General features: G+C 37.5%; 1 protein-coding gene across 2 annotated transcripts in view; it reads left to right on the top strand.

Annotated features, from left to right (window-relative positions):
• Positions 1–14,775, top strand: part of LOC139954929 (peptidylprolyl isomerase domain and WD repeat-containing protein 1-like) — a 28,901-nt gene that overhangs the window by 5,345 nt on the left and 8,781 nt on the right. The window contains exons 2-7 of one of the 2 annotated variants that reach the window (XM_071954943.1): positions 8,485–8,587; positions 9,686–9,786; positions 11,089–11,184; positions 11,765–11,852; positions 13,036–13,141; positions 14,005–14,148. In XM_071954943.1, coding sequence (XP_071811044.1) covers positions 8,485–8,587; positions 9,686–9,786; positions 11,089–11,184; positions 11,765–11,852; positions 13,036–13,141; positions 14,005–14,148 — 638 coding nt within the window. Of the gene's footprint in view, positions 1–837; positions 1,203–2,146; positions 2,494–3,659; positions 4,217–5,145; positions 6,645–8,484; positions 8,588–9,685; positions 9,787–11,088; positions 11,185–11,764; positions 11,853–13,035; positions 13,142–14,004; positions 14,149–14,775 lie in introns of those variants that run through there. The other variant, XM_071954933.1, reaches the window with a different exon arrangement.

Below are 14,775 nucleotides of genomic sequence, written 5' to 3'. Positions count from 1 at the left end.
AGACAATTCTAACAGAATTGGTTTCAATGCTTAAAATTAATGTATCACTGTGTGTTTGTGTGTGTGTGTAAACGATAATGGGGTATAGTAATATTCTGTCATTTGAATAAATATTGTGCAGTCTTTAAGTAAATTTCAGAAAGTAAATTTTATTTTAAATTTCATATGTAAGCTCAATTTCAAACGGGTAGTGTGAGGTTTTAGTTAACTTATTGTCATACATATCTTCATTTAATAGCAAAAATATTGGAATTCAATGATTTAAAAAAACAGGATTTCTCGTTTAAACATAAAAAAATTCTGAATAAACCAAAGATGTAGAAACCGTGGCTGCTACATTGCTCACCTACAGTAGGCATTTATTACTTTTATCGTGCACTGTATGTGACACTTACCTACTGTGTACACAGTGCTCAAAGCTCACCTACAGTAGGCATTCATACCTTTATCATGCACTGTATATGGCACATACACAGTGCTCATCTACAATAGGCATTCATACTTTTATCATGCACTGTATGTGGCACTTACCTACTGTTCTGTACACAGTGCTGACAGCTCACCTACAGTAGGCATTTATACCTTTATCATGCACTGTATGTGGCACTTACACAGTGCTCACCTACAGTAGGCATTAATACTTTTATCATGCACTGTATCTGACACTTACCTACTGTGTACACAGTGCTCACAGTTCACCTACAGTAGGCATTTATACCTTGGTCATGCACTGTATGTGGCACTTACACAGTGCTCACCTACAGTAGGCATTAATACTTTTATCATGCACTGTATATGGCACTTACCTACTGTACATATTGCTGTTCTTTTCAATAGGTCACTGAAGCTCTTTCAGAGCCTCAAGACTTTCAGGTAGTGATATCTAGTGAAGATGTCATCACCACGTCAACAGCTGAAGCAGATATCACAAACGATGACCCACCTACAGAGGGGATGTCAGAAGTTCTTGTAGAGGCTGGGGTTCCTGTTGAGGGTAACCAAGCTAGCTTAAGTTATCTCGAAGCCCAAACTGTCGAGAAAACACCGGATGCCGGCTGTAGTAAGTCTGCAGTCGGTGGTGAGGAGGATGTCAGCTACAGTATCGTGGAGGGTTCTTCCCAGCGCCAGAGACCTAAGTTAATTGACACCAGAGGATATAGTTACACCATGAGAAGAAAGACCGAAACAGGAACCTCCTGGAGGTAAAGACATGTAGCTGCATATAGACTACCTTAGTAATGGCAGTTTACCACATTATTGAAAAAGACATGTACAGTAGCTGCATATCGAGTACCATAGCAGTGGCAGTTTAATACCACATTATTGAAAAAGACATGTACATTAGCTGCATATAGAGTAGACCTTAGTAGTGGCAGTTTAATACCACATTCACCAGCACATTCACATCATATATATGTTGGAACACTGGGACAGATCACTGATGCAAGTACTCTCTGTAACAGGACCAGATAAAGAAGCAATTCTTACAAATCTAGGGTAGTTTAACACCATTAAGTTGATGGCTGAGATTTCTTGTAACAGTGGTGCATGAGTCAGTCCATATTGACATAAGGTCCCAGTTTGTGACGTTTTTCAATTGATTTGATGTGCTTGAGCACAACATACACACTGCAGAATGACAATGCTTAATAATAACACTGTTCGATATTTCGCTTTAAATATGATCAAATCTTGTTGGTTTGGTACGTTAACCTGAACCCCCACAATATCACATGTAGTCCTTTAACCTAATCCACAGCAAGCAGATAGAATGAGGCAGGCACTGAGAGTGCCTGTGTGGTATTAAAATGACGTATAATTTATTGATATCCTGTATTTGTTTTATCCCAAGAAAATTGTGGCACAAATCTAACAAATGTGGGTGTGACTCATAGTATTACCAAGTAACAGTATGTTTCTGAGCCTGTCAGTACCAACCCAACTAAGCAGTAATAATTTAATGGTTTATTCAAGGCTGTTTCCATTCAAACCTTTAACCGGAAAAGATATTCCAATCTGAAACTTAGTGAGGTCGTGCGTTTCTAGCAATATATGTTTGCAACCCTAAAAATTCCTTGCATGCAATTATTACAGTAGTTCTATCTTGCCTTAATTTTACGTCCCTCCTTTTAATTTTATTCACCAGATGTTCTATACGTAACGACACCCTCCGTTGTTATGCCACCGTCACGCAGACGGGAGATGTATTCACTTTCGGAGCCAAGGAGCACATCCACGAGGGCAAGAAAGATGATCATCTGATAATGCAGCTCAGAGCCAGGATCAAGGAGAGAGCTGCCACTGAAATACTGAGATCGCCCGGCTCAATAGTCACCGAGATCATAGTGAACGAGGTCGGTGCTAGCGGAATTTTCCCCGGACTGCCCACCAAGTCATCTCTCGTAAGACAAGCCAATCGACATCGACAAAAAATGTACCCAGCCGAGCTGAAGAATTTAAAGTTTGATCTCATCTCAGAGTACATACCAAATGGTACGTTGTATCCATTGATGTATTCTTTGATTTTGAAAATGGTAGGGAGAGGGGGATGGGGAGGTGGGATTGGGAGGGTGGGGGTGGTCTCAGTTTAACAAGTTGTAGGTTTGTCCTGTGAGAGATTTTAACTTTTAGCAGTACCAGTATGTATCTAGCCTACAGTCATTTACAGCAGCCGGTCACATCTGCAGCATAATTATGTTAGCCCTTTTATACTAGATTTAAACTTTTATCGTTAATTTTCTGCATTAATGTGGCAACAGATCTTTACAATCTTGGAAAAGTCTGTTGTCCCTCTTTAAATACTGATTATGCTAACTACTGGCTACTTTTGACAGAATTTGAAAAGCCATCAACACTTAGTAAAACAAAATATGTGATTAGAACATTGTCTTGAAACTTCACTTTCATGGAAGAGGTTTTTTCAGTGTGTTGTGAATACATCCTTCTATCAATCACGATATGCGAACTGTGCCATTTAATGTTGCAGAATTATGCTACAAATTATACACTTCACTAACATCTACTTGGAAATGAAGAATCATGTTAACCCTTGGTAAATATGTCTGTGGAAAATCTCTCACTTCATCAGATTACGATGGGATAATTCACTGTTTAGAAGTTGCATGACAATTCAAAGTTCACAAATTATTGTTTATTCATCACAATATGGTAATAGTGTTTCCAGCAATGTATACATAAAAATTGCTGTACCTTGTGTAGGAACTTTAACCAGTTTTACATAGCACTTTACACCATACTGTACCAGAGGACTTTTTCTCTGAATGTTAAAATACTAATCTTTATCTGCATTGGATATACAGTTATGCCAAAGCCAGTCCACGATTGCATTTTTCTTTTCTTTTCTAATATGAGTCTCTCAAACATCTGGTTCATTGTATCTTGCAGAATGGTCATATTATGTTCTTGTTACTATCAAAGAGGATTTGTTGAGCTATTTGTGCTTTTAATGTTCCATCATGTTACCCATTTTTGGATTAATGTTCTTTATTTCTTTTTACTCTTTTTATTTTAAGGAGGGGGTGAGGTTTTGACATATTAGGGCTAATAGTGGTCATTTGACATTTGGCAGCTCTGCATTTATACTTTTTATAAAGTTTATACTTTTTATGGCAAACAATTCTGTTTCTTCTACCATTCAGACTTTGTTAGAGGTGATGTCCATGTGAAAGGAAGGAGACACATCGTCATGGCAACCAACTCCCAATTGGTAAATCTAGCATCTGCAGATAGATGGTATATTCATGAAACTAGCAGACTGGTCAGGCATCCCTTCACACACCTGCTATCTATCAACTGCTACGTCAAAAAGGGAAAGGTGATCAAGTTCTTACCGTTTTGCTTCGTGCTGATGTCAGGGAAGAAGAGCAAAGACTATAAGGAGGTCCTCCGAGTGATAAAGTCATTAGTTGGCGACAGTGTCAGCCTTTCAGAGATAACCTTGGACTATGATAAGGCCCTGTGGAAGTCCGTCAGCCAGGTGTTTCAGGGTGTTTTGTTAAAGGGGTACGTTCACCAGTGGAAACACTCCGTCTGGGCCAAAATAGCCAAGTTTGATTTGACGTGGGCTTATCTAAAAGAGGAGAAGGTCCATAGTATACTCAGCAAGTTAATGTCTCTGGCTTACCTGCCTGCAGAGGTGATTCCTGCCACATTCCATGAACTAAAGGCTTTGACAGACTCTGGAAAGGTTATCAAGGTAGGAACACGTATCTGTGGTTGTTGTTTCATCTGGTTTATCTACAGTATATATATGTATGTGTATTGTCCACAATATACACATGAATGTGTATTGTCCACAGTATATACATGTATGTGTATCGTCCACAGTATAGACATGTATGTGTATTTTCTATTTGGAAATGTCTTTGTTGTCGACAATGAGTAAATCATATCAGTTTACCTCCCTCTATCCCTCCATCTCCTTACCTCTCTCCCTCTCTTTATCTCTCTTTAACATTTGCTGTGATGCTGAATCTGTTAATGCGAGTGATAATATTTTGATCCAGAGTCTGCAGTCAGTTGAGAAGCTGTCATCAATCGCCATGGTTACACCATGTTAGGTTGTGGTACATTTAATTCAATACCCTTCCAGTACCGTCCATTATTTGAAACAGATCATTGGACTGGCAGTTTTCAGAGAATGTGTTGTAGTGTGTACATACTACAGCATGTAGAGTCAGTAGCTGTGAGAGCCAATGTTTCAACAACTTGCTTGTCAACATTGACATGTGTGTCTCTTAATTAGGAGAATAACAGTCCTGTTTAGGGTATCATAGATGTGAACAAAACTCATACAGTAACCACCATCACTCACCAGCCAGAGTATAGATGACTAACCGAGAAAGAAAAGAAACTCTATATGTAATGGCCATAGGATAATCCTCACAGAAACCTGAAAAAGAAACAGAATGCTGCCACCAATATTTGATTGACATGTTTCCATTCTTAAGAAAGACATTCCAGATGGCAGCAATCAATTTCACTAACCTTTCTAATTTGGTATTTGGATGATTAATGGAATTTTAATGAAAAAACACTATACTGTACTTAGATTATCATTGGTACTTTAATTCTGTGTGTTTCTTTAATTTTGTTTTCTTGTTTGTTATATTAATTTATTTGCAGCTATTTGATCACGTATCCAGTACCTGGCTTTGTGATAAGCTCTGGCCACCAGAGACGTGGAGCGTCTACCAGCACAGTGTCTGCAGTAGCAAAGACTTGGAATCCTGGCACCCAGTGGGCCGGAAAGCCACCAAACAGAGGGGATACCCTTTCTACAAACTTGTGAAGGTTTTATGCCAGAAGAGTCAACATGTCACCCCACGGATTCATCTGGTCTCTGAATCAAACTTGAAACAGAGTGAAGGGTTAAATACACAACGGTCTATATTTCTATTGTGGCAGCAGTATGATGCAGGAGACATGACTGCTCTTCAGCTTCTTGAATCCTGCTCAGAACTTTACAACAAAACACCAGAGAAGATCAGTTAATCAATTAAGAGAGAGGACATTCATGTTTCCCTAACGATCGGCAATATCTTTACATTGTTCGTTCTTCGGGGAAGAGGGTGACGGGATATCCCTGTATGTGCAACATTTTCTGAACTATCGCTTGTAGTAAAATCGATAACTGTATTGTGAAGAGTACGTTGTTCCTAACATACATACTATCTTACCAGTTCAGCATGAACTGTAACGTCAACACAACATTTTATAGGCTTCCGCATATATTTGTTCAAAGTTGGAAACTTCTTGATGAATGCCTTTTTTTAAATTTTAAGGTTCTTGAGGTATGCTGGTGATGTCATTGACTCTACTAAGTGAAAATAGAACTAAAAAGGAATGTCATATCTGGTGGCACTGTTGCAGTCATATCTAGACTTAGACACCATAGTGTCTCCCTCCCCCCCCCCCAAATCACTAACCCCACCCACCCAAAATATATCATATCCAAAGTTAGATGTCTTGCAGAATGGACAATGAGTGCCTTGTGGTTTGGAGGGAGATGTTGTAATCAATGCCAAATTGGAATTTGAAAGTCTTGCTTGAAATATTTTAGTGACATGCAACTATGAACTACAGTAGTTACCTGAATGTTGTAGTTGTTTTGATTGATTTTGAATTTTGAAAGTTTGAATGCTATTTGAATGCTATAATCCTGTTATAATGAATGAGAACTTTGTAAATTTGAATGCTATTTCAATGCTATAATTCTGTAATAATGGAGATTTCTAGCTTGTCAAGTTGCATTAAATTACATCAATTGAAGACTTTTAATCGGTCAGTCGTATTTGGAGCGATTCGTTAAAGGGTCTGTAAAACTGCAGAATTTTAACAACAAAGTGCAAACAACTGCTTCACGGATAAGTGATAAATACTACTGATGACTTGTCTTTATTAAGTGATGTAAAGGAACTTGTGTATCGAAACATAAAGAAACTTTAAATTACAGAAGTTATTGTATCACCTGCTTCCGATATAGGAAATGAGAAAGGTGAATACCAGTTTGCATGTTATACAGGCAGTTTTAAACATCTGCCATGCGAGCCTAATTCAATGAATATCTACCAAGCAAAATGTAATCAATATATGATCTGATATTGCATCAAAATATGGAGTTATCCCAACTGTGTTGTGTTTTTATTTGTCTACTGGTTAGATCAAGTTTGTTTTCAATGAAACAAACAAAAAATGCAGTAGTACTTACATCAATTTGAATCCGATAAAAGAAAAATATCATAGATCACCAGACAACATGGTTTATTGACGCTCTTTATGAGGTACCATCCATCCAACCTCTCACCCTTTTCTTATCTCATTAAATATGAAACCATCCATGAAATTCAGTTTATGGCAAGGAAATGTTCTGAGGTCCAAAAATCTCAAAATTGAATTCTGTTGGAGTGTGTACATATTTCTTGGATATGTAAATGTTTTGTCTCTAAGGTATACACCCCCCATGGGAAAACTTCAACTTTTTAAATATAAATAACAATTTAGTTTCAATTGTCTTTTAGGAGTTTTGCTGGATTTATGGTTGGAGAGGAATAAATGAGATGACATTTATTTCCATGTAGTGTATTACACTGTACCATACCTGATAACTGGGTAGAGCATTAAGTGAGGTGGCATTTACAGATGATGCTTGACCATATACTTCATTGTCCCAGAAGAAGAGAAAAGTGAGATAGCATAAACACATTACGTTATACCGTACCTGATCGCTGGGTAGACCCCCACATCTTGCAGCAAAACTAGCTGGTTTACAGAACGCTGATTACAGTGCAGTTCATAGCACTATCTGGTTTACGAAGCGTTACGGTAACTGATCATCCCGAAGGTGGCATTTAAGATGGTGCATCGTTATGTACTTCGTTGTCCCAGAAGAAGACAAGTGAGATAGCATTAACACATGTTGCTTTGCGTTATACCGTATCTGATCACCGTGGTAGAGTGCCAAATCTTGCAAATCTTGGTTTACAGTTCTGGTTTACAGTTAGCTGTTTACAGTGCAGTTTACAGAACTAGCTGGTTTACGGTGCGTTACGGTGATCATCCTGAAGGTGGCATTTAAGATGGTGCTTCGTTATGTACTTCGTTGTCTCAGGAGAGGAAATAGTGGTGTAGCGATACCAGATGGTGCATCACGGTATATGTTGCAACAGTCGTGAAAGAGTATCAGAACAGGTGGCGTAACTAGCTAGTATACTGTGCTTCAATGTACCTGTTTGTCCTGCAAGCTATCGGTCCAAGTAGGATGGCAGCTACAGACGGTGCAATCGCTATATACCTGAAAGGACAGGGTGTTAAGGTAACATAACCAGTCGGTGCACTACGTTATAACGTATCTGATCAGATTCCGTGATTAGATGGTTCATCATGCCTTACCCTACCTGTTTGTCATGCAAGCTATCGGTCCATTCGCTACATACCTGAAAGGACAGGGTATTAAGGTAACATAACCAGTCGGTGCATTATGTTATAACGTATCTGATCAGATTCCGTACCTGTTTGTCATGCAAGCTATTGGTCCAAGTAGGATGGCATTTACAGATGCTGCTATATTGTTTAAGGTAGCGTAACCAGGCAACCTAATATGTAATTCTTGCTGATACAGAGGGGAGTGGTATCCTAACATCACTTTATCTTAGCCTAACCTTCATGTGTCATCTGCCTACTTTTAACAGTTGAGTACAGCAAACCTGTGTGAGCAAGTTTCAAATTTTGTATGTTAACTGACTTCAGAGTTATTTATCAAGTTTTTTTCCAATATTCTGAAACCAACGAATAAACTGCAACATTCTGTGTAAAGTCTGTGCAAATTGCTAATATTCTGCTAACCAAAGAATAAACAGCTTTTGACATTATAACACTTCAATCCTGATTGTTAATATGTTGCTTTACAAAGTATTTATTGAGACATAACTTATTAATTCATTGTATTTTCTGTTTCACCTGTAGTCTTAGAATTTGAAGCTGTTTACTTGGAGAATCTACCCTCCGCTGAATGCTATGAGAAGAGTTACATGCATAGAGACTTTGTAACTCATGTGGCTGTAGCAAAGTAAGTACACAGAATATGTAATGTAAATGTAATGTAAATAAAATCTTATATAGCGCACTACGCACGATGCATCTGTGCGCTTTACAAACAATCTAGAAAATACAATGACATTAAACATTAAATACAAAAAACAGTAAATACATATACCATCTACATATATATACAGGAATATGAGATCGAAAAACGATTAAAAGCACTGGTGAAGAGTAAAGCGATAAAACAGATTAATTACAAAATCTACAATTTGAATGCCAAAAAGTGAAAATTCCAATTGAAGTTAGAACCTAAAAACCAACACGACAGAACATCATAAAATCTAAAAAATCCTAGAAACCATCTTTTTTAAACCATCAATATACAGACGTATAGTCATATTTTATTTGTTGAAAAGTGTGACAATGCATCCCTCCGTCCCGTTTGAAAAAAATTATGATTTTAAAAAGGGCAACAAAGCTTTTTCATAAGTTTGTGGTGTTGATAAGGGGACTCATCAATCATATTTGAATTTGAAAGAAATATACAGCTTCCGAAACGGTCACGTATAATGATGCATACAGCATACATACTTTTTTGAGTTTGCCTATCATTAAATGAAAATTACTTTTCTAACATCACAAAGAGCTTTTATAAAGAATCGGGACAATTTAGTTTGCCGGAGAAACAAAATATTTTGTTGCAAAAATGGGATATCTGGTAACCCATGTATGGGTAACACAAGATGCCACTTCGATGCAAGTGTAGTCATTTGCCCTTGAAACGTGCGATTAACTGAGGCTGATCAGACATGTTCATATTCGCACAAACAATAAACATTCATAAGATCTTTATCCCATTTTCATCAATATTTAGATCCAAAATATGAGAAAATTATCCATTTTAATATTTTGATATTTTTTATATCAAATAAGTTTAATATTGTGTATTGAATGTTGATTGAGACTTTCTAAGTGATTGCTGGTCTGGTTGTTAGCAGTAAGTTTGATAGGAAGAATTTCCTTCAGGTCCAGATACAGCCCCCACCTATGGAACCTAGAGAATGAAAACTTAATTCAACCTTGAAACTAATTGCTCAATAACTTTTTTTTCTTGTTCCACCAGGTCTGATTTTGTAATGACAGCTAGCTGTGATGGACATGTCAAGTTCTGGAAGAAAGAGGAGGGTGGAATAGAATTTGTGAAACACTTTCGAGCTCACTTAGGTAAGGGCAAGCAGAACAGAAAGTACCCTTGAATTACAAGTTATTTATTTATTGTTATACTAATAGGGATCTCCAGTCACACACTAAATTAACAGAGGGGTGTTGTCAAAATGGTCCTTTTTAGTTCCACTAATCTTGACAAGTTGCGGTCTCTGAAATCACTGGGTATTCCTTTGAGGAATCTCAAGGACACTTCTGGGCAACAGTACCTGCACATTTCCTAAATCACACATAGTTTAGCATGTTCCAATTGACATGCTGTACAGTTTTCACTACTCATAACTAGCACATTTTAACAACGAAATGTTGCCCACCGTATAGTTTGACAACTTTACACTCATCTGGTTGTAAACCAATCAGAAAGCTCCTTAGAGGGATTTTCGATCAAGTCTGCTAAACTGGGTTTACGAAATTGTATCACAAGTCTGCAAAAAAAAAATATCCGCGCCTAAGACCTGCAATTCTTCTTGTAAATATTGAAGGCAAGATGAATTTCCACAAAGTTTCACCACTAGCCCATAGATAGAGATATATTACAGTGCTGTCAAAAATCTTTAGAAATCTGTAAACAGGATAGATAACGTGCATTGGGACCCAGAGTCGTATCTACAGCGTTGTTAGAACCAATACGACAGTTCCCTCTGCAGAAATGCTGAATATCCCAATTGGATTCAAAGAGTACACTTGGTACTCGGGTGTGGAAGGAATCGGGGAAACTATAATCACCATACATCTAGATTTACTGCTACATCTGTATTGTTGCCAGCTGATGGGAGCATCTCGACGGATTAAACAAACCTTAAACAACTGTGTTAGTTGACAGTGATTTGCTCACATCAGTTGGAATTATTGTATTTACTATGTATGCTAGAATGAGCATATTTAACTTCAGATTTGGTACCGGTTTCATGTAGATAACCTGAGGATGTTTTCGTTTTTTTGCTCCACAAAGGAGTAGGAAATAATCCTAAACTTATGACTCTTCCCCTAGGCCAAAATGACTTTTCCTTTCTCGTAGTGGAGTGAGCAGTGGAAGGAGGATGAATCATTAGAGAATTATTTATCCAATATCCCTACCAAAAAGCTTTTCTGACATCCATCTCTTTGTGTTCACCATGCTCATTAACCTTTCTGTATTCTGTGCGAGTTGTGTCCCTTCTGTTACTGTTACTTGTCAATTAGCTTTTGAAGAAGATCCTGCTCGGATGGAAAGGTCAGGCCAACTTACTTTTACACAACAAGATTTTCTGTTATTTATATTTCCATTCTAACTCTTTGTTTTGGGGTTTTTTGTGCATCTAGGTAAAATTGAGGACATGTCAACTAGTACAGATGGAAGCCTGATGTGCACTGTAGCTGAAGATAAAGCAGCCAAGATATTTGATGTTGTCAACTTTGGTAAGAAATTGATGTGACCCATGAATTTTATTCTACCTGGTTGTTTAGCATGTCTTCTTTCTATCAATCATTATCCTTAAGCAGAAGAGAGCATGAAGTGTTTCTGCATTAATGACTGTCTGAGTGATGTCATCTCTATCATGTGGATCTCACGGAAGGATGGTTTATGCTAATTCTCTTACGTACCATGTCAAGAGTTTTTGACTGTCTGAGTGATGCCATCTCTATAATGTGGATCTCACGGAAGGATGGTTTATGCTAATTCTCTTACGTTCAATGTCAAGAGTTTTTTACTGTCTGAGATAGCACCGTCTCAATAATTTGGATCTCACGGAAGGATGGTTAACGCTCATTCTCGTATGTACCATGTCAAGAGTGTGTGGCAGTTTCCAGAGAAGCACCCATGCCTGAATAAATTATGTTATCTTGTTTGATTCTTCATTCGTCATTGACTTCTTCCTTCAGTCCTCCTTTCTATGCTGGAGGGGAATATGAATTTATAGAACTTACATTAAATAACTAACTTCATTACTGCCGACCTCATGATATGTTTGTTACCGTATCTTACCTTTCTGCACAGACATGATCAATATGATGAAGTTGGGTTACCATCCAGGAAGATGTGAGTGGATTTACAGAGCCGGAGATGCTGTCTCCGCCATGGCTGTGTGAGTACAACACCATCCCTCCTCCTTTCCCTTCCTCCCCCCACCCCCCATCCAAAATGAAACAGACTTAGAAAGCAAAGTTGCCATCTTTACAAAAAGCAAATCCTGCTTAATTATTGAGTATTCTCTCAAGTGGAAGTGTGAGAGTGATTTCATTCCAACCTGTAAGTTATGTATGCCGCTCGATAGAGCAAGGATAAGATTAGAAGACGCAAGTATGTTTTATTTGTTAAGCAATCTTTTTTGAAGTAAGTTGTCTGAGGATATTCCAGACACAGAATTTGGTTCAAACTTGTCTTATGCTTTCATGAATATACCATGTCTGAACTATTTTATTAGAAATAAATGCATCTGTATGAATCATTGAATTTAGAGCACAGTGGCAGCCAACCCGGTATCTCAATATATCACAATCAATATGGAAAAAGGAAACTAGAAAAGTCATTAGAGGAAATTAAATTCTTTGAATGGGAATATATCACAGGTCATCCACTATGTTCTCACTGTGCTGAAGTTATGTCAGAATTTATATATTTATTCAGCTGACTTAAAAGACCATGCCTGAACATATCAATAGCTAGGAAGGAAACATGGCTATATGGTTTACAGCTTGTACTGAGGACTATCTTACTATCACCTTACAAGTGTAAACTGCCATAAGTTAACATATTTAGAGCAATGAATGAAACATGGCTATATGGTTAACAGCTTGTACTGAGGACTATCTTACTATCACCTTACAAATGTAAACTACCATAAGCTAACATATTTAGAGCAATGAATGAAACATGGCTATATGGTTAACAGCTTGTACTGGAGGACTATCTTACTGTCACCTTACAAGTGTAAACTGCGATCAGTTAACATATGTACAGCAAGGAATGAAACATGGCTATATGGTTAACAGCTTTTACTGGTACTATCTTATTATCACCTTACAAGTGTAAACTACCATAAGTTAACATATTTAGAGCAAGGAATGAAACATGGGGCGATTGTTTACAGCTTGTACTGTGGACTATCTTACTATCACCTTACAAGTGTAAACTACCATAAGTTAAGATATTTTGAGCAAGGAACAAACATGGCTACAACTTACTATCACCTTACATGTGTCACATTGTCTGTCTTTGCAATGCCCCTTTTAAAGATTTTTTATTTTTCACTTTTTGCTGCTTTACAGATCAGAAAAAGGCTCCGGTAAGATTTATATTTACGATGGAAAGGGAAGTAATGAAGCAATTCATTGTCTTGACAAACTACACTCGGCACCTGTGGTTGCTATGAAGGTAAGCAAGAAGAACCAATCAGAAGGGACCTCTCATTGATTGTGTTCTTTTGAAAAGATGGTATGTGCAGAGACAGGTAGTTACAGTTACAGACCTTTCTCATCTACACAAAATTGGCACCCAACCAACACAGTCTTCAAGCAAAAAGTAATGATGTTCCCTGACAGTTTGTGCCCGAGCAGTCTCAGTGGCAAAGTGATATTGTTGATGACACCTCTCATTACCGTACAAGTATTTCAACACTGGTGTTTACAGCAATCAGTTGTGTGAAGCCTACTATAGGTATTGCATCATAGCTGTTAGTTCTCACCATTAAAGTTATGCTGTATTGGTCCAAAATATGCCAGACATTTAAATATGGTCACATTTGGTCAAAATTCTTAAACTGTCTTTAATACCACCTTGGCAGAAATGTACCTCACTGAGACATTCAGTCATCTTGTGTGTTCATTTAGAATGTCTGGGAACAATTTGGAGAACACAGATCCCCAGTAAAGTACTTTTTGAAAACTTGTAGCAATTATGGCGTGCTATAATTTGGGGTCTATACATACTACCTTTACGTGTTATTGCAATTGATACCTATCGCGCAAATCATGAATTCATAATGACACATCCAATTTTTATGGATCGATAGCTAACTATTGTCAAGTTTGCTCAGATTGTAGATTCTCCATCATGAAACTTTGTCTATTAATATTAATATGTCCTGGATATGCCACTATAAAATTACTGTGAATAGTTTAATTGATTTTTGTTTATCACTTCTTTGCATTATGTAACTTTTCAATCTCTACAACCTCATAGATTGTAGATCCTTCATATTTCTTCATGATTATTTCATTTTGTTTATTCGCTTTTAGTACAATCCAGTATTTGAGGCTGTGATCTCTGTAGATGCTCAGGGTATAATGGAATATTGGACTGGGCCTAAGACGGACTACAAGCTGCCATCCAACGTAGCCTTCAAGTATAAAACAGATACAGATCTCTATGAGTTTGTCAAGGTAAATTCAGGCTGTACTTCCGTTGGTATTAACATAATATATAATATAACGCAATGTTTGGCTAGGTTTCTAGACACATGAAAACTTGTTTAGCAGTTTCAATACAAGGAGGTTGAACATCCTCATAGCCTTATATTATCAAAGTTCATAAGGGCAACGACTGGCATGTACAATAGAACAACTGACTTCTTCTTTGAAATTAATTTAATTCAAGGGCAAAACAAAATGCCATCCTCAAGAGAATTATATCTTGACTCTAAATGTAACCTCCTTGGGCCTTGTACTTTATAGGCTTGCCCTTCAAATCACAATTAGTCTAATTGAACGTGAAATTATCTTCATCCTTTGTGAGAGTACTGGCACTAGAATGATAGTTCATGGACAGAATCTTCATCAATGCTCCAACCCTCCCCCCACCCCCCTCACCTCAGCACATACAGACTTTGTACAGTTCACTTGCAACTGTTACATGTGACCTTTTACCACCTGGATTTCAGAGGATTTCACAAAGGATTTCAGTTTGTTTTTTTGCACCTGGGAGCCTGAGAAAATTAAATAGTGATGAGTTTTGCAATATTTGCAACATGATACTCTGCTACCATATTTAGCAGAAATGTGGTAAACTTC

This window comes from Apostichopus japonicus, chromosome 2 (assembly GCF_037975245.1).
Source record: "Apostichopus japonicus isolate 1M-3 chromosome 2, ASM3797524v1, whole genome shotgun sequence".
Classification (NCBI taxonomy): domain Eukaryota; kingdom Metazoa; phylum Echinodermata; class Holothuroidea; order Aspidochirotida; family Stichopodidae; genus Apostichopus; species Apostichopus japonicus.
Note: the sequence above shows the minus strand (reverse complement) of the source record. Positions and strands in the feature narration are given on the sequence as shown.